This window comes from Pan troglodytes, chromosome 1 (assembly GCF_028858775.2).
Source record: "Pan troglodytes isolate AG18354 chromosome 1, NHGRI_mPanTro3-v2.0_pri, whole genome shotgun sequence".
NCBI lineage: Eukaryota > Metazoa > Chordata > Mammalia > Primates > Hominidae > Pan > Pan troglodytes.
This window is the reverse complement of record NC_072398.2, coordinates 23,778,040-23,804,108: the sequence shown is the minus strand read 5'-3', so window position 1 is coordinate 23,804,108 and position 26,069 is coordinate 23,778,040. Positions and strand designations below refer to the sequence as shown.

At 36.6% G+C, this 26,069-nt stretch overlaps 1 protein-coding gene across 19 annotated transcripts in view; it reads right to left on the bottom strand.

The window, feature by feature from the left end:
* Positions 1–5,430: 5,430 nt before the first annotated feature.
* Positions 5,431–26,069, bottom strand: part of ENAH (ENAH actin regulator) — a 154,714-nt gene continuing 134,075 nt past the window's right edge. For 10 of the 19 annotated variants that reach the window (XM_063800653.1, XM_054668688.2, XM_054668815.2 and 7 more), the window contains 9 exons: positions 25,240–25,544; positions 23,510–23,655; positions 23,296–23,353; positions 22,450–22,498; positions 18,598–18,664; positions 15,613–15,675; positions 11,605–11,683; positions 8,952–9,009; positions 5,431–8,414 (listed from right to left, as the gene is read on the bottom strand). In XM_063800653.1, the coding sequence (XP_063656723.1) occupies positions 8,377–8,414; positions 8,952–9,009; positions 11,605–11,683; positions 15,613–15,675; positions 18,598–18,664; positions 22,450–22,498; positions 23,296–23,353; positions 23,510–23,655; positions 25,240–25,544 (863 nt within the window). In that variant the 3' untranslated portion in view covers positions 5,431–8,376. 19 annotated transcript variants of the gene reach the window in all.

Genomic DNA, 26,069 nt, shown 5'->3' with positions numbered 1-26,069 from the left:
TTTATGCAACACCACTAACCTCAAGATGGTCACTCCATTGATTTTTCCGCATTGTTTACATCCAGGATGCATGCTGTCCAGTGCAATAGCGTCTATGACTATAAAACAACTAAAAGCTGCACTTAAGATGGGAGAGCCAAACTCAGATCTTTTTTCTTCTTCTCTTCAAAGATCAAAAGAATAAACCAAAAAAGATTAAAAAAAAGAATAAACCAACCAGTAGCTGCCGAGAATACAGTGAAAGAGGAAATTCAGAACTAAACTTTATCGGGGATGGGCACGGTCGCTTATGCCTGTAATCCCAACACTTTGGGAGGCCAAGGTGGGTGGATCACCTGAGGTCAGGAGTTCGAGACCAGCCTGGCCAACACGGTGAAACCCTGTCTGTACTAAAAATACAAAAATTAGCCGGGTGTGGTGGCGCATGCCTGTAGTCCCAGCTACTAAGGAGGCTGAGGTAGGAGAATCGCTTGAACCCGGGAGGCAGAGGTTGCAGTAAGCTGAAATCACACCACTGCACTCCAGCCTGGATGACAGAGTGAGACTGTCTCGAAATAATAATAACAATAATAATAAAAAGCTTTATCTATCCTTGCTTGTATAGTGGCAAGGAAAAAATAAAAACAAAACAAAAAGAATTTTAAAAAAGAACTAAACTTTAGAGGTAGAAGGCTCAGAGAGAATGACTGACTAGCCCCACAGCCTGAAAACTGGTGAAGTCAGTCCCAGTCCAATGACCTGCCCACAACTCCACACACAAAAAGGACAGACTGAGAGAGACTGAGGGCGGGAGGAACACAGAGAAAGGGAAATCAAGTCCAACAAGGTGGCAAAGACATGGACTCGATAACAATCTTTTTACCATGTTTTCTTTCAGAAACAAGGACATTTTATGTGAGGAACAAATATTCTCCCTTCAAAAACTTCTGCAATTGAAGGCCGAGGCAGGCAGATCACCTGAGCTCAGGAGTTCAAGACCAGCCTGGGCAACATGGTGAAACCCCATCTCTACTAAAAATACAAAAGTTAGTCGGGCATGGTGGCACGCACCTGTAGTCCCAGCTACTTGGGAGGCTGAGGCAGGAAAATCCCTTTGAACCCAGGGGGCGGAAGTTGCAGTGAGCCGAGATCGCACCACTGCACTCCAACCTGAGTGACAGAGCAAGACTCCGTCAAAAAATTTTTTTTGCAATCGAAACTTAAAATGATCAAGCCCAAAGTACCTCTGGGAAGGACACCAAATTGTAAAGTCCTGACTCAGGCCTGAACCTCCCATCCCTCTAGTAATAAAGAAGAAGAAAGGAAATGCTACCTAGATTTTAACAGGGCTTTCTTCTCAATATCTAAGCCTTCCCAATTACTTTCCTCAGATAAACTATAAGCTATTCTCCTGGAAATTTAAGTGGCAAAGTCAACGTCTTTTACCAACCATCCATGGGCTGTTGCTCAGTTGCGGAACTAGCCTACAGCTAACTCAAATTCATCACCTCAGACTCACTGTGATGCCCAACCACTGGCACTGGGGTGGCCTCATGACTTACGACAATCAAATGGGGTTTGTGAATCCATGGTTAAGCTATAGCCCACCACCAAGGATGGACAAACCTCAGACTTGATCAATGGGTGGAGGGAAACTCCGTATTTAAAACGCCCAGTGCCTCGGTCAGCAGAACCAACCAAGTGACACCTGAGATCAACTGGTAGTAATAATGAAAAGCTGGTATTTCTCACATAAAACATGTTGAAAAACATTTACTTATTTAGAGATGGAATCTTGCTCTGTCGCCCAGGCTGGAGTACAGTGGCACGGTCTTAGCTCACTGCAACCTCCACCTCCTGGATTCAAGCGACTCTTCTGTCTCAGCCTCCCGAAGAGCTGGGATTACAGGTGCCCACCACTATGCCCGGCCAATTTTTTTGTATTTTTAGTAGAGATGGGGTTTCATCATGTTGGCCAGGCTGGTCTCAAACTCCTGACCTCAGGTGATCTGCCCACCTCAGCCTCCCAAAGTGCTGGGATTACAGGCGTGAGCCACCATGCCCGGCCATGAAACATTTATTTTTAAAATGCCTTTAATCTTTAAAAAAATAAATAAATAAAAGAAAAAGAAAAAAAGAAAAGAGGTTTCACAGATGTGACTAAACCATGGACTGTTAGGCGCTTAAGAGACCAAATTTTTTAAAGCGTTCTGTAATGTATCTCTCTTGTATGGTTACAACAATGTATATTTTAAGTGTAAGCCAAGAACCTTTTCTCTCGGTTTCTATAGACTTGGATGGAAACTTTTGGACTTGATGGGAAAATTAACTCTCAATCTAAACACTAGTCAATGTAGACTTTTTCTTCTGAGTGCTTTTTCCTATTGAATTCAAAGTACCAACTATTCAATTTTCGATTTTCTAAGCCTTCTTAGAAGAATAACTATTTACTAAAACCCAACCAAACCAACCTATAACATCATCCATCTCCTTTATTAGTTATTTCTTTATGCTTTTAGAATTGTCATCTACTGCTGAAGAAATCTTTCTTGGAATTGAAGGGGAACAGTTACATCAGATTTACGTGATAAACTATGGGTTGTCATTTGTATATAGAACTTTTACGGAATAAATGTAGTCTAACAAACTGGGCTCTCTAATGAAATATGTAAGCTTTTCTAATAATTTCTATGAAAAGCTATATTCTCTTAGATTTTTTTTTTTTTTTTTTTAGAGACAGGTTCTCGCTCTGTCACTCAGGCTGGAGTACAGTGGCATGATAACGGCTCACTGCAGCCTCATCCTCCCTGGGCTCAGGTGATCCTCCCGCTTCAGTCTCCTGAGTAGCTGGGATTACAGGTGTGCACCACCATGCCTGGCCTAAATTTTAAAATTTTTTTGTAGAAATGAGTCTCCCTGTTACCCAGGCTGATCTCAAAACTTCTGGCCTCAAGCAATCCTCCCGCCTCTGACCAGTTTACTGAGCTATTTAGATGTCCTAACTACTAGGAATTATATGTCTTTAAAAACTGAGGAAAAAGAACAGCACTACTCAAATGGTATATTCTTTTTACTCTCAGCCACCAACTGGGGCCCTAATTTTCTCCCTCTGCCTAGAATTCCTGTGTCCTACACCAGAAGCGTCTACGGGCCCTGCTCTCTGCTCTTTATGAGTATTTAACATGCTTCACAGAACGGAGGTGCAGCTCAGTGACTGTGATTCTTTGGTTCAAACACTTAATTGGGGCTTCATCTTTGATTTTTTCTGCATGTTAATCTGCAAATACTCAAGGCCTACTGTGTGCTTTAAATGATACTAACACTTCGTTTAGAAGGTTGTGTGCATCACAGAGTATCTCTAACGGAGACAGTCCTATTTCCCTTTCTCAATTTTCAGATGTATCGATTCCTTCAGATTTCAACAGAAATAACCAATAAATGTGGCAGACATTCTTACAACATCCTAAGTCATTATGACAGTCATTTATTTATCCTTTTACAATGTTTCTGTTACTTTATAGAGAAAACTATTTATAAAGACAAATTTACAGTTAATTCTTTAGCAGTTGTCAAATGTGTCTCCTCACCAAAAGATTTTACTCTTATGTGACTTGACCATTAGTATTCCACAAATAATTTATCCTAGAACTCCATTTATTTATGTTGATGGTGAGTATCTGTAACCATCCTAAATTTACTGCATTAATATTTTACTTTTCTTTCTAATCAATTTTAGGTTTTAATTTGAAGGTTTCAGCTTTCCAGTGTAGATATTTTAAAAAATCTTGATGTCTCAAAAATTATCGAGAGATAACATAAAGGGGAACACACCAAATAATCCACAGCTTTTGATGTTGGGAACAGAAAAACCTGCATCACAGACCTCCAACAGTTCTTGGCTTCTATAAACGGCCTTTCTTGAGGGGTTACTGACTTCAGCTGCTTAGTCAAATCTACAAATCCTCAAAAGAAAACTCTTCTTTAAGTAATTGTCCTCTACTATGTCTTTACATAGCCAAAGCTACCTACATCAATTTCATTCCTTCAGAGTCATGGAGATTCCTTATAAATACCTGTATGTCAAGTTTTGACTTTAAAAATATTAAATGGCTTTCAGTGAAAAGGCAGAGGTATTAAACATCAGTAATTTCAATATACTAGGATCCTTTTCTCATTCCTTAGAGCTTTGGAGAGATGTACAGATATGAACTCATCTTTCTATTAAAAACAAAAGTGTTACCAGAAAAAGGTTTGGAGTTTGGAAGTGAATGAGAGTAAATGTCTTCAGGAAAGTGAATTTTATGATAGCTACATAAAGGAATTAAGAGCTCCTGCAGAGTTCCTTTGCGATGTTTGCTTTATATAGTTACTTTTACGCTGCTTATAATCGGTAGAATTTAAAGGGTAATGGTGTTATAAAATTATAATGGCCACACAGGAATTAAAGAGACCTTGTAGCATACCTTTGCACACTGTGCTTCATAGGGTAACACTATTTAGAATTAAAAGGCCAATTCTTCACAATGGCACTGAAAGTATATATAAATTTACAAGAGACATAAAAGTTGTAGCTAGGTAAATTTAAAAGATTATCATGTTACTTAACTCATTTTTGAATGACAAGTGACTTTTAATTTGTAGACAAAAATACTGACTTACATATGAAGAGAAGCAAGAACATGAGACAGGCTAGAGCAAAAAAAAAAAAAAAAAAAAACAGCTGAAAATTTTACAACTGTAACTCTGTAATGGCTGCAAATGTTAATGAATATTGGGAACACGCGGTCCACGAGAAGTGGAGAGGAGAATGGAGGGGGGGGAAGGGGGAAAATTTGGGTCTGGTCAAAGAAAAAAATACAAGGATTGTATTTTTGTATTTCTAATGAAGACATCAGAATTATAAAATGGAACTCAAAATTAATACTTTATAATAGAGAAAAAGTACTACTGCTTATATGTAGGTTTTAAGAAATCAGCATCATGTATAAACACTATACACATTTTGCTATACTTAAAATTCATTACTCAATAATGCCCTTTACCACACAATGTCCTTTACCATGCAAACTACATAAAGGATAATTCTAACTGCATGAATGAGTTTTAAGTATCTGAACGTGTTGCAGAACAAAATGGAATAAAAATTAAACACTTAATCATCATCTTGACTATAAGAGGAAGTTACTGTGTCAAGGTGGGCAGAGAGAAAAGAAGAAGAGGGAATACCCAACAGTTATTTCAAACAAAAAGTAGACACATCATCACATATTTCTTTTGTATACATTACTTAGTATTCACGACTTCTATGAAATCTGTAAAGAATAGTGACGTGACATGTAAACTTTTAAGTAGTAAAGTCTTGGACTTTAAAAGGTGTTTTTCACATCCAATATAACTTACTTTAAAACAAATTATTTCAGAAGATTAGCTAAGTGTCACAAACAAGCAACATATATATACTGCAATTTTATTTCAATCGCACAAACGAAGTTAGCGTGTAGGAAACTTAAATGAAACAAATTTAAACGAAATAGTTACGGTAAAAATAGCAGAAAACTGAAAATTCTAAAAAGGAAGTACACCTAAAAGCATGAGAATTCAACATTCATTAGTGTTTCATCTTCAGTTTTGATTGACACTTGATGCTTGCAAATTTTTAAACAAACTTTTAAATCATGATGACTATTCTGAAGAGATTTCAGCACCAGCACTAAGATTTGTACATTCAGTTTGTTTGCAATTGACTTGTGAGCCATTTACATAGTGGATAGTACAGACTTGTCACAGGTCAGATCACAGTGTTGAGGAAAGCAGTGCCTTCCTGTCATTAGAAAGGATCCCCTAAACTGTACTCAGCTTAAGACATCCAATGTACAAGAGCACAAAAACCATCATAATAATGTGGTTCCAAGGAACGTAGTTTTGATAAGGTAAATAACTTAGGCTTCTGTTTCCCGTTTTAATTACTGAAATCTCTAATAATGACACAACTGTCATGTATGATAGCAAATGTATATAATCATTCATTCAGACTTCTTGGAAAGAACACATTTAGCAATCTGGGATGATGGAAAACATAGCATGATTCAACACTGGTTGTTTTTTTTTTTTTGTCAGTTTACACATACATCATGTTAATATTAGACCAAGGCACAAAACGTTTAGTGCATAAACCCAGTTTCTTTTAAGATTTAGCATTTTATTTTAGTCTCTTATCTTAGTTTGGACCACTTGTACCCAGTACTCTACCTACTACAGACTATTTAACTTACCCAACAAAATCAAAAGAGGTTGCTGACCAGATTTATAGGGGACATAACTGTTTATATTATCAAAGTGTTTGCATAACCAAAAGTACAATAATAAAGATGAAAATGCCTATTTCTTTTAGAAAATAATACTTAATAAGCTTGCTGCATCTTTGATGTTTTTACTACTACTGCATGACAATGAATATCTGATAGAAAAAAGAAATGTATACTTGAATTATGATAGCTCATCCATCACAGTTTAATCTAAAAATGAAATGTCTACAGAAACAGGAACTATTTTGACAAAGAAAAAAAAAATCCCTCATCCAAACTTCTTTGTAGTGGTAAAGGCTGCAAATCTGCAGCGTTTAGAAAACTACACTATCAACAAGCTTTGCTTTATGGACTGAGATGTACAAAATCTAGAAAGCAGATGAAAGTGAATTATTTCAAAGTTTTAGTAAAACTTCTGATAATCAGAGTTCAAAGCAAATATGGCACATAACAACTCAAGCATAAATCAAGATGGAGAGCCTGGAGAGTTTCTTAAATTTTCCAAAAAGCTATCATTCCAACACGTAGGATTTCTCCCCTATTTTAACCTTACCAGTTTCAAAGGAAAGAAAAGGGAGTGGCTTCCATATATATAGACAGCACGTGCGCGAGAGCACACACACGCAGAGTGGCAGGCAGGGTGTCTAATGCCTTCTTCCCACCACCCAAGTCTCACTTTACTTATTAAAAGAAAACTGCAGAACTCCTCATTGGTTTTCCTTTACCTAATGATTTCTGTGACCTTAATTGCTGCCATCATTGTTATTTCTTGCATTTCAACATAACAAAATTCAAAAGCAGCTTCATTCAGGAACACGTATCTAAACACCTGTGTAACAGCGGGGGTACCTAGGTAATAATAACTGCCAAATTCAGTGATCAAACTTTTGAGTTCCACAGTTAAGATATTATGTGAAGCTCAGAATCATGTTTCAGACCATTGAAATTACTGGTTAAAATACAAATAGCTGAAGACATGATGTAAAAGATTAAGTACTTGGTTTTGTAACATATTTACCAATTAAAGTCACAAAATATTCCTCATTATTTATTCATGCAGGTAACTGAGAAAAAGATAGTGCAGAAATCAACTTTAAATAAAAAATTATTCCTCCCCTTCCTCCCACTCCCCTATACTCTACAAAATGTTTTCCCTGGGACTAGGCCTTGAAAAGGCCACTACATATTAGTGTGACATGCATTACTGTCTGCAATTAAAAAAGCTAACCTTGTGGTGATTGTAATTACATTATAAAAATGTCCACATGCATAAATCTAAAAAAGGTTGAAAACCTACAGTAAATCTACAATATAGTGTTTACATTTGACCACTGGTTTGTGTTACGTAGAAGTCATAGATTTGGTAAAGCATTGTAACAATTTAGGAAGGCATCTAAATCTTTAAGTTCTGGACAAATTTTATGTTTTAATCTACAAAATTGCATGAAGGCTAACTCGAGAAACTTCCTATCATTCTAAAATTCCTCAAGCTGAAGAAACATTTTTCGGACACTTTCTTATAAATATTACCCTTTGAAAGCACTTACAATTCCATTTGTTCCACATATTATGATCTTAACTTACATAGGGCTGATCTCAATTATTCATGGAATATCAAACATGATAGGAAGAACAAACCTGAGAGAAACATTACAATACAATAGCAAACTTGCTCAATTCTTTACCAGCACTCTCTGCAAAAAAACTTCCTAAGCCTTTCTCCTCTTTATTTTAGCAATGTATTGTGGAAAATGTGCGACTTTATCTTGATATGAAAATATTTCAATGCGTGGTGATCTTGCCTGATGGGTTTTAGTATTTTCTGCATAACTGTTACAGGAACTCTTAAATGATTCTCTTCCATTCTGTTGTAAAGGCCAGAAAAAAAGCAGCAAACGGAGAGGGAAAGAGCTTATCACCAGAGTCATAATGTCTGAAGGCTTTCAGAGTAGGTTGGTTTTTCCCTCCTTCTGTTTGTCTCCATTTTCTTCTTACAGCTCATAAAATGTAGGGGTTTGCTGTTGTGAACAGTTGTTGTTTGCAGGATATTTTTCCTCCAGATTAAAGTCCTATCTCTCCTTAGTCTGTTCCTCTATGCAGTATTTGACTTGCTCAGTTCCTGCCTGATTGCTGGATGGAAAAGAACAAGTATTGAAAATAAATATAATGATAAAGTAAGATAAATGAGTGATTCATTCCTAAGAAACTTTAAGGATTGTGCTCAAACTCACAGTAATAAAAAGATTAACTTTGCATCTTTCATTGCACACATCTTTAATATTAGAAAGATGATACTAATTTCTATATATTTATTTTCTCCTTTTGTATACAAAATGAAAACACTGATTATGTGGGCTCAAAAACACTGGGGGGACACTGGGATAGGTGAGTAGAGGTAACCTAGAGAAAGATCTGTTCATGTGGTTTTCCATCTAAGAAAAGACAACACCTGAAACTTAGGGATATTGTTTAATCCCTATTTATAAAAATAATTTCCATTATATGAAGGAGAAACCTCCTCCCCAAAACCCTAATCCTAAAAGGGCAGGACTATGGAAGTCATTGCCCTCAACTAATCAGCTGGGTATTTCCTTATTTGCATTTTCTTAAAAATGGTCAATCTTAAACATTGTTTTATAGGAATAGTAAATTTGTCCAGACACTTACCATCAATGAGCTCTTCTTTTAGCTTAGTTAACTCTTTTCTCATTTCATCTAAAATGTCCTAAAATATTAGAGAAAAATACCAGAAATACAGAACAAAATTACCACTAAAGAGATTCTTACTCATATAAAATTTTAAGAATGTCATGAAATATGATGTGTAGTTTTTTTTTGTTTCCAGAGCCACAATTCTATTTCTTGGAAGACTAGCCTTGGTGAATTTTGTTTTAATATTCTGCCCTTCCCAATCCTGGCTTATTCTAGCCTAGCAATATGTGAAATAGAATGCTTCCTAAAATTAAGATAATTACTCTGTCATCCAGTGAAACGTATGAGTCAGATAGTTTCTAGAAATGATAACAGCTGTACTTTTAATCTAGTCCTCTGGGAACAGTCTGAGAGGTGATGCAAAGGAAGTTTAGAGGAGGAAGATATTACAGTAAACTGAACAACTGGCTCTTGGCAAATCTGTCCTTTTGTCTGAAGTATGTATGGAGATTTCTCAGGAATCACCATAGCTGCCAAACCATATTTCAAGGAGTCTAGGATTTCCCTGAAGGGACCTCAGGGATTGCCCTAATGGGTAGGCAGGAAGGTGGATGAGGCCCTGGTTGACCCATGCTGTCCAATACGGCAGGCACCAGTCATATGCAGCTGCTGAGCCCCTGAAATGAGGCTAATCTGAAATGAGATGTGCTGTGAAGTGCGAAACACACACCAGATTCCAAAGATTTAGTGTGATGAAAATAATGTAAAATAACTCGTTAGTAATTTATAAAAATTGACTACATATTAAAACATACTTTAAATAATTAAGTTTTAAAATTAATGTCCTTTTGTTTTGTATTTTTAAAATGCAGCTACAGCCAGGCACGGTGGCTCACGCCACTGCACTCCAGCCTCGGCGACAAAGCGAGACTCTGTCTCAAAAAATAAATAAATAAATAAATAATGCAGCTACTAGAAAAATTTTAAAATATATACGTAGCCCACATTATACTTCTATTTAACTGTGGTGCTCTGGGCCCTCCTTCAAGAACTGCAGATTTGGCCAGGTGTGGTGGCTCACACCTGTAATCCCAGCACTTTGGGAGGCCAAGGCAGGCGGATCACTTGAGGCTGGGAATTTGAGACCAGCCTGGCCAACATGGTGAAACCCTGTCTCTACAAAAACTACAAAAGTTAGCCGGGCGTGGTAGTGCACACCTGGAATCCCAGCTACTCAGAGGAGGCTGAGGCAGGAGAATCGCTTGAACCCGGGAGGTGGAGGCTGCAGCGACCCGAGATTGCACTACTGCACTCCAGCCTGGGCAGCAGAGTGAGACTCTGTCTCAAAAACAAAAAACAAAGAAATAAAAAAAACCCCTGCAGATTCAAGATCAGAGGTCCCATGACAAAGTGACACAATTTTAATGGGTGAAAAGTAACAGCTGTCCTTTGGAAGAATTAGTTTTGAATTGTGTGACTTTAACACTGAATACCCCAGGAAAAATTAAATTGCTCTGTTAAAATTTACCTTTTGAAAAGCTTCTCATGTTTAAAATAAAACTATCAATTAGTTTGTCTTCATTTTAACAATGGAAAAGACTGAGACACAGAAGTTATTAAATAGACTCACAGATGCCCTGATCCAAATTACTCTTTACATCTCATCCCCCAAATCAAATCTATTCCTCTGTTATCCTCCAATTCTTCAGATGACCAAGAACTGACCATGTTTTGAAGTGTGTGGAAGTGCTCTATTTTAAAATATTTTTCAAGAAAGCCATATTCAATACACAGCAAAACAAGGGCTTGATTTTCAATGACCACGTGCTCCCCTTTAAAATTATATTACTCAATTTAACTTTTCCAATAGCTTTGCAGTATGAAAATTCAGTTTATCTAAAAAACGTATTTCACCTCTTCTGTGAATAAGGTATTTTAAATCACAATCTTATCACTTACTACTTTTTCCTGAGTACATAGGTATTAACTATAAGGCATATGAATCCAAATGTGGACAGTATCTTTTTCTTTTTTATAAAATTGAGATAACTGTACACATTTGTTCTGTTACCTAACACAGGCAACTGTTCACAATTTACTATTAAGCATACTAAATTATGATCCCTTGAAGCCTACAGAGCCTCTACTCCACCCACTATACATTTGTATACTTCCACAATATTTTCTTTAAATAAATTCCTGGAATTCATATCACGGAGTTCAAGGTAAGACATTTATTTTTCAGGCTTTTGATTCTGTTTTTCCAAACTGCTTTTTAGAAAGCAGAAGTATAGAAGAGTGCCTATTTCCTTGCACTCTTGCCAAAATCAGATTTGTTGGGTTCAGTTTTGCCAATACAGTCACTGAAAAGTAAAAGCCCATTGTTTTCTTTACAACTGCGTACCATGCACTTACATTTACACCTTATGCTGTTATCACTGAACCACAGCCCCACCCTCCACTACCTCTGGACCTTCGTGCAAACTCAATGAACCGGAAGTGTAGATTTGAAAAAATACAGTACTACTAATGCCACTGTTTAATTTGTGTAACAATAGCTCTATCGTCTTTCTAAGTACATTCAGGATCCATGTCAAAGATATGCATATGGGATATTTTTTAAAAAGAAACAAGTACAAATAAAGGAAAGCTGCCACTGAGCACCCACCTGCTTCAGCCTGTCATAGTCAAGTCCTTCCGTCTGGACTCCATTGGCACTGGGCTGTGATAAGGGTGTGGATTTTGGTCTGTATAAATGAGATTTCCAGGACAGGTAAACAACATTCTTAATACTTAATGAGTTCATAAATAATTGCAAATTTACCAACCCACCACCAGATTTAAATACATTTCTTTAAAAAAGCCATTTTCTTAAAAAATTATCAAAATTGTAGGGCTGATTAGAACATAAAACAAAATTTTTTCACTTTTCTCAGTATTTCTTATTTATAAAGGAACTAGAAAAAGGTGACAAGATGGTGAGACTTCTTCAGAAAAGAGTAGAAGACGGTATTCTTTGGGCATGAGGTAACCAGATAACGTGGCACGTTGACCAAGACAGTGATGAAGAGGCCAGCTGAAACATCTGAGGCTCAAATAACACAATCTTGTTTTGTCTTTCTTTTGAACTTTTACATTATCTACTTAAATACCTGGGCAAACCAGTGAAAGGAGAAACATAAAGACTTGAATGTTTTACACTAACATAAATCAGCTTACAAAGCTGATGCCTTGGATTGCAGGAAGAAAACATTTTTAGTGAGCATGATTTGCTTTATACATATTATTCCATTTCAAGCATCAAAATAAAAAATGTTTTAAAAATGTTTATTAGATTAGACTATGTGACTATTTCCTTGTGAAATTTTTATGGAGACGTCATTTGAATGGTGTGTTTCAGGCTAACTACTTCCATAAATTTATTTTATTAAATAAAAAGGAAATGCCAGACAGAAGCAGATTGTCAATTATTATTGCACTTTCAAAAGTTTAGTTTCTATTATAATTCTTAATACGTCAATGATTAGGTATATTTTAAACAAGTTTCAACACCAAATAAACCAGTCATGGCGCCCTCTCCAAGTCCGGCAATAAAAGAGTCCTCAGTGGAAAACCTAGAGTTTTAAATGGGCACTCCTCTGGGTTCTGGTTTAGTCTAGCAAGTGCCCTCCTTTATGAGCCACAAATAAATGCAATTTAAAACCATCAGGCAAATCATATATTCCCAATTTTGCAGAGTACCAATGTTAGCCATCTGAAGCAAGACCCAAAAGGCATAATAAACTTTTCAAAGTTATAATTTATAATTCTTATAAGACATAAAATACTTTAAACCCATAGGCATGGTTCCTGAAGATTAAACACTGAGTTAATCTGCTTTTTGTTGTTGTTGTTGTTGCTGCTGTTTATGAGATGCAGTCTTGCTGTGTCTCCCAGGCTGGAGTGCAGTGGTGCGATCTTGGCTCACTGCAACCTCCGCCTCCCCGGTTCAAGTGATTCTCCTGCCTCAGCCTCTGGAGTAGCTGGGATTACAGGTGCACCACAACGCCTGGCTAATTTTTTTGTATTCTGAGTAGAGATGGGGTTTCACCATGTTAGCCAGGCTGGTCTCAAACTCCTGACTTCATGATTTGCCCACTTCAGCCTCCCAAATTGCTGGGTGTAGGTGTGAGCCACCACGCCCAGCCTGTTAATCTGCTTTACTATCAAAACGTATTACTGCTTAAAAGACTGTTAAGAAGCAAGTCGTCCAATTTTACTTTATTAGGTATCTGCTTATGAATAGGGGGAAATAATAACTTCCAGAAAATTTCATTCAATAAGCACTGAGCTAGGCACTGTAGGGAATAATATTTATATGAAATATTTCCTTTCCTCTTGTGAGGCTACACCTTCTTACTTTGCTAGGGAAGACTACTAAATTCCAAGGTCACTTAAGATTTACTTAGATCCATAAAATGCAGAGTCACGTCTGGCAAATATTTTTAAAGTTTAGGATGTTATTTCATATACTCACTCATGCTACCTATTCCTGTTCTCTAGAATTAAACTATAATTCATACTCTGCTTTTCTTTTACATTTCCCATTTAAGTGGCCCATTTAGCTAGTTATTTTCTCAAGTTATATAATGAATACCTCTGAAATTCACATGAACTACAGCCTGCTATTTAATTGGGCAAGTATGTTATGAATATATCCATATTTACTAAGCAATGCAAAAAATTATTGTTATGTAATAAACAATTGTGGAAACATGCAAATTTTTAAAAATTTAATTCATGCTAACATGCAATCCATCACCACCACCACCACCATGATAATTAACTAAAGGGGGGAACTTTTCATACTGAAGGAAAGATGTAATCACCACTTTTTTTCTTAACTTTTACTAAAAAAGTTTATCAATAACATTATCCCAGGGGGTACTATGTGTGAAAGCAGCAAGATAACTGAGCAGATTTACTACATTTAAAAAATACATATATTTTTGGACACAGGGTCTCATTCTGTCACCCCGGCTGCAGTGTGCATGATCTCAGCTCACCGCAGCCTTGACCTCCTGGCCTCAAGTCTTCTTCCCACCTCAGCCTCCCACAGGCACATGCAACCATGCCCAGCTAATTTTTGTATGTTTTGTAGAGACAGGGTTTAACCACATTGCCTAGGCTAGTCTCAAACTCCTGGACTCAAGTGATCCTCCTGCTTCGGCCTCCCAAAGTGCTGGGATTATAGGCATGAGCCATGGCACCCAGCCTTAAAAATCTCATTGTTAAATGCTATTTTTCTATGTACTAGCAAATTTTCTAAACAAATCTTTTGGCCAAAACAAACCACCTCAAAAAAAAGAAAAAAAAAAAAAAAACAGAAAAAACTATTTCACTACTGGAATATAAACATTTTGTGAAGATTTAACTGGCTGACAAAATTAACTTGTCAAGTATTTTGATCATTAATAGCATAAAAATAATTTTAGCAAGTAAGAATTTGGCCAGAGTCTGCTTACAGAACTCCCAACTCACTGCAATAGACATCCACTATGAACACCACTTAATTCATATTCCCAGTGAACTTGATGTATATTTTTTAAAAAAATAGATGTGTAAAATAACATAAATATATTTCAGTTATTTCTAACCTATGGGTTTTCATCATAATTGATCACAAAATGAGGGTTTCTCAGGTTTTTATTTCACTTTTTTTTTCTTTCCCCTAAAAGAGGGTCTCACTCTGTCACCCAGGCTAGGGTGCAGTGGTGTGATCATGGCTCACTGCAGCCTCTAACTCCCATGCACAAGATATCCTCCTGTCTTAGCCTCCTGAGTAGCTGAGACTATAGGCACAAGCCACCAGGCCCAGCTAATTTTTTTATTTTTTGTAAAGATGGGGTCTCGCTATGTTTCCCAGGCTGGTCTTGAACTCCGGGCCCCAAATGATCCTCCAGCTTTGGCCTCCCAAGGTGCTGAAACTATAGGTGTGAACCACCAGGTGCTGGGTCAGTTTTTATTTTTTTATGATGAGAGCGTTGCCTTTAAACATCTGCCTATAAAATGACTGTACTACTATATTTAAGTCCCTATTCTGTCAAATTAATTGTGTAAGTAACTGAAAAGCACTGCAGGATTATTTTTAGCTGTCAATTTTTTTAATTAAGAAAAAACTAGTTCTTAGGTCTTCTTAATTAAAAAATGGTATAATAGGGCTCATCCTAGAAAACAATCTACTCAGGGTGTTAGATGTTAAACTGTCCAAGATAATTTACTACAAAGTATCTAGGAAACAGAGATTTTCCTCAAATAATCAATTATCCACAACCATGGCTTTAATATTAGTCCATGTTCCAGTAACAGATGGAAAAGGATCTTCTATTCAACTTTTTTGAAACCTTGTCTTATAATCATAAGGCGAACAGCCTTTAAAAGAAAACGCTTAAGCTACAAATGGCCTAGATAATACATGTGGCCTTAGATTCCCAGTCTAGTATTTCTAATATGTTTACCATTTGTATTTATCCTTGAATCCAACTGTGAAGTGATGGCAGAATTTTTAAAAGGTATTCAAAATAAAGAAAAAAAAATCTCCCTTGTGGTGATTACCAATCCAGGTAGAAAAAGCTCAGCCCTATCCTGAACATGTTATTTAAAAGTCTCAAATCACAACGTCACAGCAGGATGATACCTGTGTAATGAATCATAGGACCTGTTGTCAAAAACAATCTGATTTTTCCTTGGAGAATCCCGTCTATGAAGGGGAAAACCATTGAAAGGGATACACAATAGAACTTTAAAAAATAATTCTCATTATGTTACTGTTTTATAGGTTGTTAATAGCAAACAAAACAAGAATTGAGTCTATTAACCTTAAAATAACCAATTTTTCCCCAATAAAAAAGATATTTTAAGATTACTTTTAGTTATGTGAAGATACCAGTTACAGAAAATTTTAAAAATCATTACACAATGGCTACTTTTTATATAGGTTGTAGGCACAGTAAGTATATAAAAGTATACAAAATTAACTCTTCTCAGGAGACATGTAAAGGACTAGTTTTCCCATCTTGAATACAAGATCTGTAAGGTCTTAATAACCACAGATGAATGCACCAACTTCCCAAATGTTATAATCCAGTCATAGTTTAAAGCATTTTTAACCTTTAACCAAACAGTCTTGCTTTTACTCTGACATCTTCACTTAACAAATACAGCAATATGCAATATCTCATGCATATTATGGGACATTAATCCATCTTACCACTAACGTAATTTTGACAAAGCTATTCCAAAGAGAAATGGGCACCTTCACTACAATGCAAGGATAAGACATACTTAAAGCAGCTAATACACTTGCTTTCCGAAGGGACAGGAGAGATAACTTAGGAAGAAAAGCAATATAGTTCTTACTCCTTTAAACATATTTTTAAAATCCTTTATGGTTTAAAACAGCTTTTGGTGTAATTTTAAAACCTATATATCAGTAGTTGGATCAAATCTATCAAAAGATATATGAGTGGTCAGGAAATAATCAGGAGTTCCAGAATTTCTATTTTGGGAAAGGGAAGGAAAACCACCTAACAGAATTGGAACATGATTATGGTGCACTACTGGATATTAAGAATCAAGATTCAACTCATCTATATAAAATTATTTTCAAAATGGTGACCTTTAGAGCACTTATTAAATTTCCAAGTCTGAAAAAAAAATCTTTTTTTCCCTACTCTGGAATTAGGAAAAATAAAAAAATCTTTCAAAGAACAACTTTTCCTTTACTAAATGGACCAAATACATCAAAGAATGTATTCCATTTGGAGAACCTCGTCCATGTCCCTTCTAAGACATGACTTCTGCCATCAACGTAGGCTTAGCTTTTAGTTCACTGTGAAATGCAGATCAATGAAGCATGATGAAGAGAAAGGACAAATGACACATGACAGGTCTGCAGACTGGAGTGCAATAGCGCGATATCAGCTCACTGCAACCTCCGTCTCCCAGGTTCAAGTGATTCTTATGTCTCAGCCTCCCAAGTAGCTGGCATCGCAGGTGTGCGCCACCATGCCCAGCTAATTTTTGTATTTTTAGTAGAGATGGGGTCTCATCATGTTAGCCAAACTGGTCTCAAATTCGTGACCTCAAGTGATCTACCCACCTCAGCCTCCCAAAGTGCTGGGATTACAGGCATGAGCCACCACGCCTAGCCAGCTCCTTGTTATGGGCTTAATAAATCAGCACTTCATAATGTGCTACTGAAGAAAATCCGTAACTAGTAGAGATGTGTTAGAAGGCCATCTCAGTTAGGAGTCTGAGAAACATAAATGTGCAATTTTTCTACTCTACTGAAAACACATGTCCACCAAAAGCAATTCCCCCTTTCTTCTAAAGTAAAATATGATCATCTTTCAATCACTTAGAAACTAAAAGCTTTTATACATTCCAAAAGGCCTAGTTTCTTTGTGGAGCTTAAACAATCGTGTCACTACCAAATCTTCTTTCCTACTAGCAGAAAGAACCACATAGAAAGCCAAATCCAAATTCAGACTTAGACTAACACAGAACAGGTCTGTGATAATATAAAGTCTATCCCTGTACTTATCTTTATTAGGTTTCTATAATTAGAGTCAAGTTGCTTTTTACGAGACAAAAATAAGGCAAATAGCTCAGAAAGAAAAGACAAAATACCTTTTAGTTTCTAAATACATACTTTTTTTTTTTTCTGGGAAAAATACAAGTCCTTTAAACTGTCTCATAAACCAAGAAAAGGTTTCATCTATGTTCAGGAGCTGTGATATAAATTTAGTCATGAAAATAAAGTATGCCTAGCTAAAGGAAGAACAAATTTGCCTAAATATGCCCACATGTACTTGTAGAAACAAGTATTAACTAGCCTTGTTTCTGGATACTATCTTTTCTAACTTGATTACACTTACAAGTTTCAAATGAGATAGGAAATACATGTTTCTACTTTACAAATTCAAAGATGTATGTTTTATTTTGCTCTCTTTTCTCTCCAGCTGATATTCAGGTTTAAAAAAGGCTCCAAAAATTATATATATACATAAATAAATATATATATATATAAAATCTATGTCACTGGGACTAATGGGGAAATGTGACTATATACTATGGTAGATAATATTATTGTTTAATGTTAAATTTCTTGAGAGTAATAATGGTATTGTGGTTACATAGCAGATGTCCTGGTTCTTCCAAAAAACACTGAAGTATTTAGGGTGAAACAGTTCTTATTTGTGAATTGCTTTCAAACTAATCAGAGGGGAAAAAAGTGTGGATAGGTAGATAGTTAAGACAAGTGGGGCAAAATGTTGACAACTGTTAAACCTAGGAAATGGGTATACGCATACTCACTGTACTATCCTTTTAATTTTTCTGTAGTTTTGAATTTTTCAAAATACAAATTGGGAAAGACAAAGCTATCTTAAAATCTCAGATCATCTGGTTAATAAATGTGGGTAGAATTTATCAATCACTAGTAATGTAGATGAGTAATATATAATGAGGCTTGGTGGTTGTCCAATACTAGGAGGATCACGAGAGTTTTATGGGCTCCTCTGTATAATTTCTTACCATTCAATTTTTTTCTACACTAAGAATGCATTAATTTCTTTTTTTATACAAATAAAATATAAAACTTAGAGAAAAAAATTGATACCTGGAAATAACAGGTGACTTGCTGCCATTCATTGTATTTGTTCTTTCCCAAGGTTTTCTTGTCGGTTCTTTAAAAATAAAAAACAAAAGCTATTAAATATATGCTTCCAGAGTTATTATAAAACAAATAACAAAATACTAAATCTCATTATACCTGTTTACATAGTAGTAATATAAATAAAAATTTAAATTCTAAACTTTAATTGAAATCTGTAAGGACTCTAATTTGCACAATGCCAGACCTTAAAATGAGAAGAAATTATAAGCTAGTACAGTAAGTTTCCAAGGAAAACTTACATTGTTAAGTCTAAAATATTATGATTCTATAACCTTAGGATAGTAAGGAGTTTCTCTAATAAAGAAAGGACAGTAAGAATAAAGTAGGATAATTTTAAAATTAGGATAGTTCAATTAATTAAAATGGAATAGTATTACTGACACTGTTTTAAATTATTTTTTAGTGCCAATGATAAAAACAGTAAGTATAACTTATAATATGTTCATGTATTTCAACATTTAAACTAAATCCAAATAGTCCCTCTTGGGGAAAAAAATAGGAACAACTCAAAATAAATATCAGAATCCTGAAATTCTATTGTACTTCCTTGATTCTTAAACAATTAATTCTTGGGCCTTAGCCGATTATTCCAGTTAAATATAAACAAGCTCGCTCTAAGCTCTTATTACAAAAGACACTATGTAGTCAGTGACTCACTAGTTGGCTGTCTATTGTGCTTGAATTGTTTTTCTAATCTGGGCTGACTCACTGATGCTGTCACTGGCCTCACTACATGACTGGGTAAAATCAGAAGTGGAATCTTCTCATGGAGGAAAGAATTTGGGCCACAGGAGAATGAAGTCTATTCATGAATTGTGATCTCATTGTATAGTTTTAACTAAAACTGCTCTGAGTTCCAATGCAGCTCCTCAACTGGCTTTTGCACATTCTCAGGTAGCTTACGGTCTCTTCAAAGTACACTTAACGCAAAAATAAACTCACACTCTTCCATGAAGCCCTGCTTTTGCTTCTGGATTTCTTGTTGCATGAAGGCATTAGATGTGAAACCTTAAAGTCATTATTGATCTTGCTTGACTCCTCATCAACCAAATTCCTTCTTTTTTATATTCCTTCTTTTGTATTCTAACAGCTAACACAGTCTCTCAATGAACGCCACAGTGGTGTCAAGTTCCACACTTGACCAGGAAGATCAAATAATCGGATGGGGTTTGGGACAGGCCGAATCAGAAACATATCCAAGTGACACCAGCCCAAGCGGGTGAAAAAAGGGAAGTCCTGAATGAAACTGAGGGACACCGGGACAGGGAAGGGAACGGTCATCGGACACTGTCACTAAAGAGGAGGTGGGTGGAAGGATGAGGGAGTAATTCCAAAGTGGTTAAGATGTAGCAAGTGCTACCTTTTAGCAGCTGGCTGAAGTCCTTTCTCAATCAGCCAAACCAAAACTATCTTTTAGTCTTAAAAGGGCTCATCTGGTTCAGCTGGCCCTGTGGAAGCTGAGAAGCAAGGGCCTCTTCTCTCTAAGGAGCTCGGGTGTGTTTCAGGAGGGGCAAGGCTGGGTTCCCTTCAGAGGATCTTTACTGGCATGCGTATAGAGCTTCCTAATTGGTCTGCCTATCTCAATCCTCCCTAGTTTCAATGGGAAAACCACAAGTGCCATTTTAATGTGCCTCAAACAGTTTCAGTGGATTAAATGTCCACTGAACTCAGTACTTGCAGGATAAAGTCTAAACTCTTGATAATTTTATAAAAGGCTCTCAACATTTTTGTTTCTAACTCATATTTTCAACCTTTTCCCTACAATACTCCTCAAAAAGAATTCCCCGTTCTAGTGTATTTCGTATTTCCTAATCTCTTCTTGCTCATCTCCAACTCCATACCTTGCTCATGCTATACTTATATCCTGAAATATCACACCTTCCCCTCACTTTCAGCCAAACTAAATACTCTTCAAGGAATACTAAGATGTCACTTTTCTCTACAAAGATGACTCAGGTGACTCTATGTGTCATTTCCTCCCTCTGTGACACACTACTTAGTATTCAACAAGTGGTTGTAAAAAGGTTAACTTCACACCTGTGTGTCTCATCTTCCCAGCTGTACCATGAGTTTTTTTGGGCTTAGGACCTGTACCTTTCACTTCAGGTGCCTGACACAATGTCAGTTTAAAAACGGAATGAAACAAGCGACAAAACAGGCCCTGCCCTTTTTGATTTTATATATATGACACACACACAAAACCTGTGCCTTAGTTTTTCATATTTTATATAAGGGATTATATATTAGATAAGGAATTTTTAACTTGGAGTCCATGGATAACCTTCAAGAAATTCATGAATATTCTGAAATTATGAACAAATCTGAATAAAAATACAATTTTCCTCCCTGGAAAGAGGATCTATAGCTCTCATCATATTCTAAAGCTTCTGTGAGCCCAAAATATGGTTCGGATTTACAACATCTATGCGGTACTAATGAGAGTATATACAATTAATTTTGGCTTACAGAAAGAAGGATAAAGCTAAAATAAGTGGGTCACAAACCAGTGAATTTTTAATGAAAATAACAAACTGAGTCCTATTCAGAGGGAAAACAACGCCATGATGTTAATTATGGTATAGCAATCAACCTACTGAAGAGTCACTATTTAATAATAAGAATGAGGAATGGGGGGAGTGGTGAAAAGATGGATTACAATCACAAAAACAAAAACTTCAGAGGTACTTAAAAAAAAAAAAAAAAAAGGAATTCTAGGTGGTGCACTGTGGCTCATGCCTGTAATCCTAGCACTTTGGAAGACTGAGACAGGTGGATCACTTGAGCTCAGGAGTTTGAGACCAGCCTGGGCAACATGGTGAAACCCTGTCTCTACCAAAAATCCAAACAATTAGCCAGGAGTGGTGCCATATGCCTGTGGCCCCAGCTACTTACGGGGCTGGGGGGCTAAGGTGGGAGGATCACTTGAGCCCAGGAGGTGGGGGTTGCAGTGAGCCAAGATTGCACCACTGCACTCCAGCCTGGGCAACAGAGCAAGACCCCATCTCAAAAAAATTTAAAAAATGAAAATTAAAAAGGGAATTGTAGATGCAGCTGGTTGTCTTTAAATCAAAACTGTAGGAATATAAGCATTTCTCTATAATGGTTTCTTATGGACCACTCTAGATATTAACTCATCAAGTTTATTTATGTCATTTCATTCCAGAATAGATAAGGAGTTCAATAGATAGTCCAGCCCTTAGTCTTTAATCAAATATGAAGAAATAACATGTGAATATGTAATGAGTTCGTATTCTCATCTTGGATACAGTACTCATCATGTACTTCTAGTGAAATATACTTTTGTTAATATTCTAGGTGATTTATCAGATGCTCAAGAATTCTCAATGTCAGAAATTTCACTGAATTCAAGAACACTTCCCCAAAATTTTAAGGAGACTTTTTAAGTTTACAAATCAGAAACTTTATTCCCTTAATTATCAATATCACCCAAATGAATGGCTAGGACATCCTTCTCAATTTGAGAATGTTCTGAAGCAGACTGTAGTACTAACTAACATGCTCACTTTATTTTTACCTCTAGAAAAACAATTATGAAAAATACTCTTGTCATCTAATAGTACATTAATATTTTCCTTGTTTTAGTAAGTAACCTCAAGAAAGTAACAGCAGCTTCCAGGAGGAAAAAAGTGAATGCTTTCGGGTGGGAACAAAGAACTCTGGCATTTTAGTGTCCAGTCACTTGGTCCAAATATGGGGAAAGGGGGAATTTTTAACTGGGGAGTATTAATATTTAGAGAAAGTTTATAAAGGTTAAAATATTTATCTTGAACTTACCAGGTGTACTTGTTGAAGAGGCCTTAGAAGTTACAGGCTCTGAATCTTCCTAAATATACAGATATATATTAATATCGCATCTTCCAGTCCCCTCTTGCTATATACATTTAGTGTTTTACACGAACACTTCTAATATTCTTTCTGCCACTCCCCACTTTCTCTTTCATCGGTCTTCTCTCCCTTTCATTTCAGCTTAGACTTTCTTCTCCTGTCTTCAACCACCTTCCCTTCGACCCTCCCCACAGCTCCTTTCCTCATGTGTTCTCCCTGAGAACTTTCACTAGCCAATGCTACAAAGCCAGACACGAGAGACAGATTTGAGGAACGGCATCTAAGGTGGCCAGATGGAGCAGGGGGAACATATTATTTGTTGCACACCAATATACAGCACAGACAAAGCAGGGTTTGCCCAGCTGAATCAGGGAGGAGGGCATGAAGGTTACACTCTTAAGGGGCACAGCCAATAACCATCAAGCTCCTAAGGGAAACATATGAATTTAGGCGAATTCCTTCCTTTTAAATTAATGCAAGGGAACTGAGATTCTAAGAGATGAAAAAAGTAGTGAAATGTCATTCACTCATTTAAGGAACAGAATTAAACTCCACAGGTTTGAACTTCAATGCTTTTCCCATAATTCCACATATTCAACTCACTTTACTAAGACTGCCATTAAAAATTTATAAATAACAGTCAAAACAAGCCACTTCACATGCATAGTTAAAAATTAGCAAATATAAGTTCAAACTAATTAAGCCCAAATTAAATAAATGCTGACACTATTTCCTGAATGAGCTGTGCCTGAATTCCATATTTTAAGGTATGGTAGACTATCTTTATTAACTTACACCTTTGTCCTCTTTTTGTTCTGTTTCTATTGTTGATCCCTTTTCAGCAATTCTTCTCCTACAAAGAAGGCAAATCCGATTTTTAAAAATATTATCTGATTCAGTATAAAAACCACTTCTCTACGAGGAAAGAAGTGCATCTAGTTAGTTGTATTTGGAATACAATTAAAATCCTCTCAATTCTGGGCATGTCCATTATAATGAAATTCCTTACCTCCTGGCCAGCAGGGCACTCATTTCTTCCATTAAACCACTACCCCCTAAAGGAAGGGGTCCATTTCCACGGCCTGTATCTGTTTTAGATGAGGCGGAGTTCACACCAATAGCATTCCCTCCACTTGGGAAAGAGGTATCCTCCATCTTAATGAGAATATACAGACATAATCAACTCCTATGTTAGACAACCATATTTTTATTAATATATTACATCTAAAACACAAGGAAACATCAGCATTAATTTTAAAAAACCTAAATATTATTTTTTAAGCTTTAAGAACCAATAGATTCTTAGCATGATTTTATATATCAACAAGAGTTTATCAAAACTACTATCACCAAGAATGCAATGAAACAGTATCATGTATCTCTTCCTGTGCTGCCATGAAAAGGGCATGACTTTGCTCTGATAATATTCCTGCTAAAACAACCCCTACATAACTAGAATCTAATCTTGAGGAAAAATCAGATAAGCCAAAGTGAAGGATAACAGGCAAAATAATTGTCCTACAGTCTTCAAAAATGCCAGTATTATGAAAGATTGAGGAACTGTCATAAAGTATATCAAAGAGACATTATAACTAAATGCAATAAATGATCTTGCACTAGGAAAAAAACTGTCACTAAAGATGTCATTGGACTATAGATGAAATTTGAATAATACATTTGTAGATTACAGTATTCTATCAATGTTAACTTTCCTGATTTTGATAATTATACTACTGGTTATGCAGGTAAATGTCCTTGTTCTTATAAAATTCACACTGAGGTACTTAGGAAAATAGAAGCTTGTGTCTCTGAGTTACTCTCAAATCATTCAAACAAAAGTGCATGTGTAGGCCGGGTGCGATGGCTCACACCTGTAATCCCGGCACTGTGGGAGGCTGAGGCGGGTGGGTGGATCACCTGAGGTCAGGATTTCAAGACCAGTCTGGTCAACATCGCGAAAACCTATCTCTACTAAAAATACAAAAATTAGCTGAGCATGGTGGTGGGTGCCTGTAATCCCAGCTACTCAAGAGGCTGAGGCAAAATCGCTTGAACCTGGGAGGTGGAGGTTGCAGTGAGCTGAGATCGCGCCATTGTACTCCAGTCTGGATAACAAGAGTGAAACTCCGTCTCAAGAGAAAAAACAAAAAAAGTGCATGTGTAAAGAAGGAAACATATCCGAAGAAGGAATAAAAAAGCAAATACTGGTAAAATGTTAATGGGTGAATGTAGGTGATGAATTTATAGAAATTATTTATACTATTCTTACAACTTCACTACAAAAATTTAAATTATATCAATTTTTAATTTTTATTTATTTTATTTTTTGAGACAAAGTCTTACTCTGTCACCCAGGCTAGAGTGCAGTGGCATGATCTCGGCTCACTGCAACCTCCACCTCCCGGGTTCAAGCGATTCTTCTGCCTCAGCCTCCCGAGCAGCTGGGATTATAGGCATGTGTCACACACCTGGCTAAGTTTTGTATTTTTAGTGAGATAGGGTTTTACCATGTTGGCCAGCCTGGTCTCGAACTCCTGACCTCAGGTGATCCGCCCACCCCAGCCTCCCAAAGTGCAGGGATTATATAGGTAGGAGCCATCGCACCAGGGTAAATTATTTCAATTTTTTAAATCAATGAAGTTCATAACATTTCATAAAATTAGAATACAATAAATTCAACATTTTAGATATTTAGGAAGAATAAGATATATTAAAAAAATTTTTCAGAAAGGTATTTACCCGTGACACTTTCCTAAGTTTTGCTCCGGCAATTGCAGCTGCAAGTCCAGTTAAAGGGCGATTGTCTTCTGACATGGATGCCAAAAAGAATCCAGATGCAGGGAGGGGTGGGGCAGGAGGTGGTGGAGGAGGAGGGGGTACTTGATTAGGGAGAGGAGGGGGAGGAGGGGGCGGTGGAGGCCCAGTGGATGGGAGTGGAGGAGGTGGAGGGGGCCCTGGGGGAGGAGGGAGGGCTACTGAAGCCTGTGCAGGCCCTGGTGGGAGTGGTGGAGGAGGTGGAGGTGCAAGTGGTCCCAAGACAATGCCTGAGAGAGAGAAATGTTAAGTAAGACCATCAACAATAGAGCTGAGTGATATTATTTTATGTGGGAAGGTACGCAGAATGCCATGCTAAATTAAACTGACTCGTGTATTTACTTAATGAGTCCAATTTATCATAGTTGTAAAAGTCTAGATCAGTTTTTGAAAGATACTGAAATGTAAGGTCCAAGTATATATAACTACTTACTTTAGGTTAGAGCTTTAGTAATAGAACTATGCAACAGATCATCTAATTAAGACTTTTTCTTCATGGGGATTTGGTAAATAAGCAAAATAAATACTTATAAAATTTGGAAGAGAGGTAAGCATCCCTGAAAAAACAAACTAGTATATAGGATGGCAGTTAGTACTACTTGAAATAACAGACCCAAAATAATCCACATTAACCTTAAGTGTTGAGACAGTAAATTCAGTAACAGTGAACACATACATTTAATTGTTTACAGTCAAAGTGGCTGTATTAAAAACATGAAGGAGGAGTAAGTCCCAGCTTCAGCATTTTAAAAAAT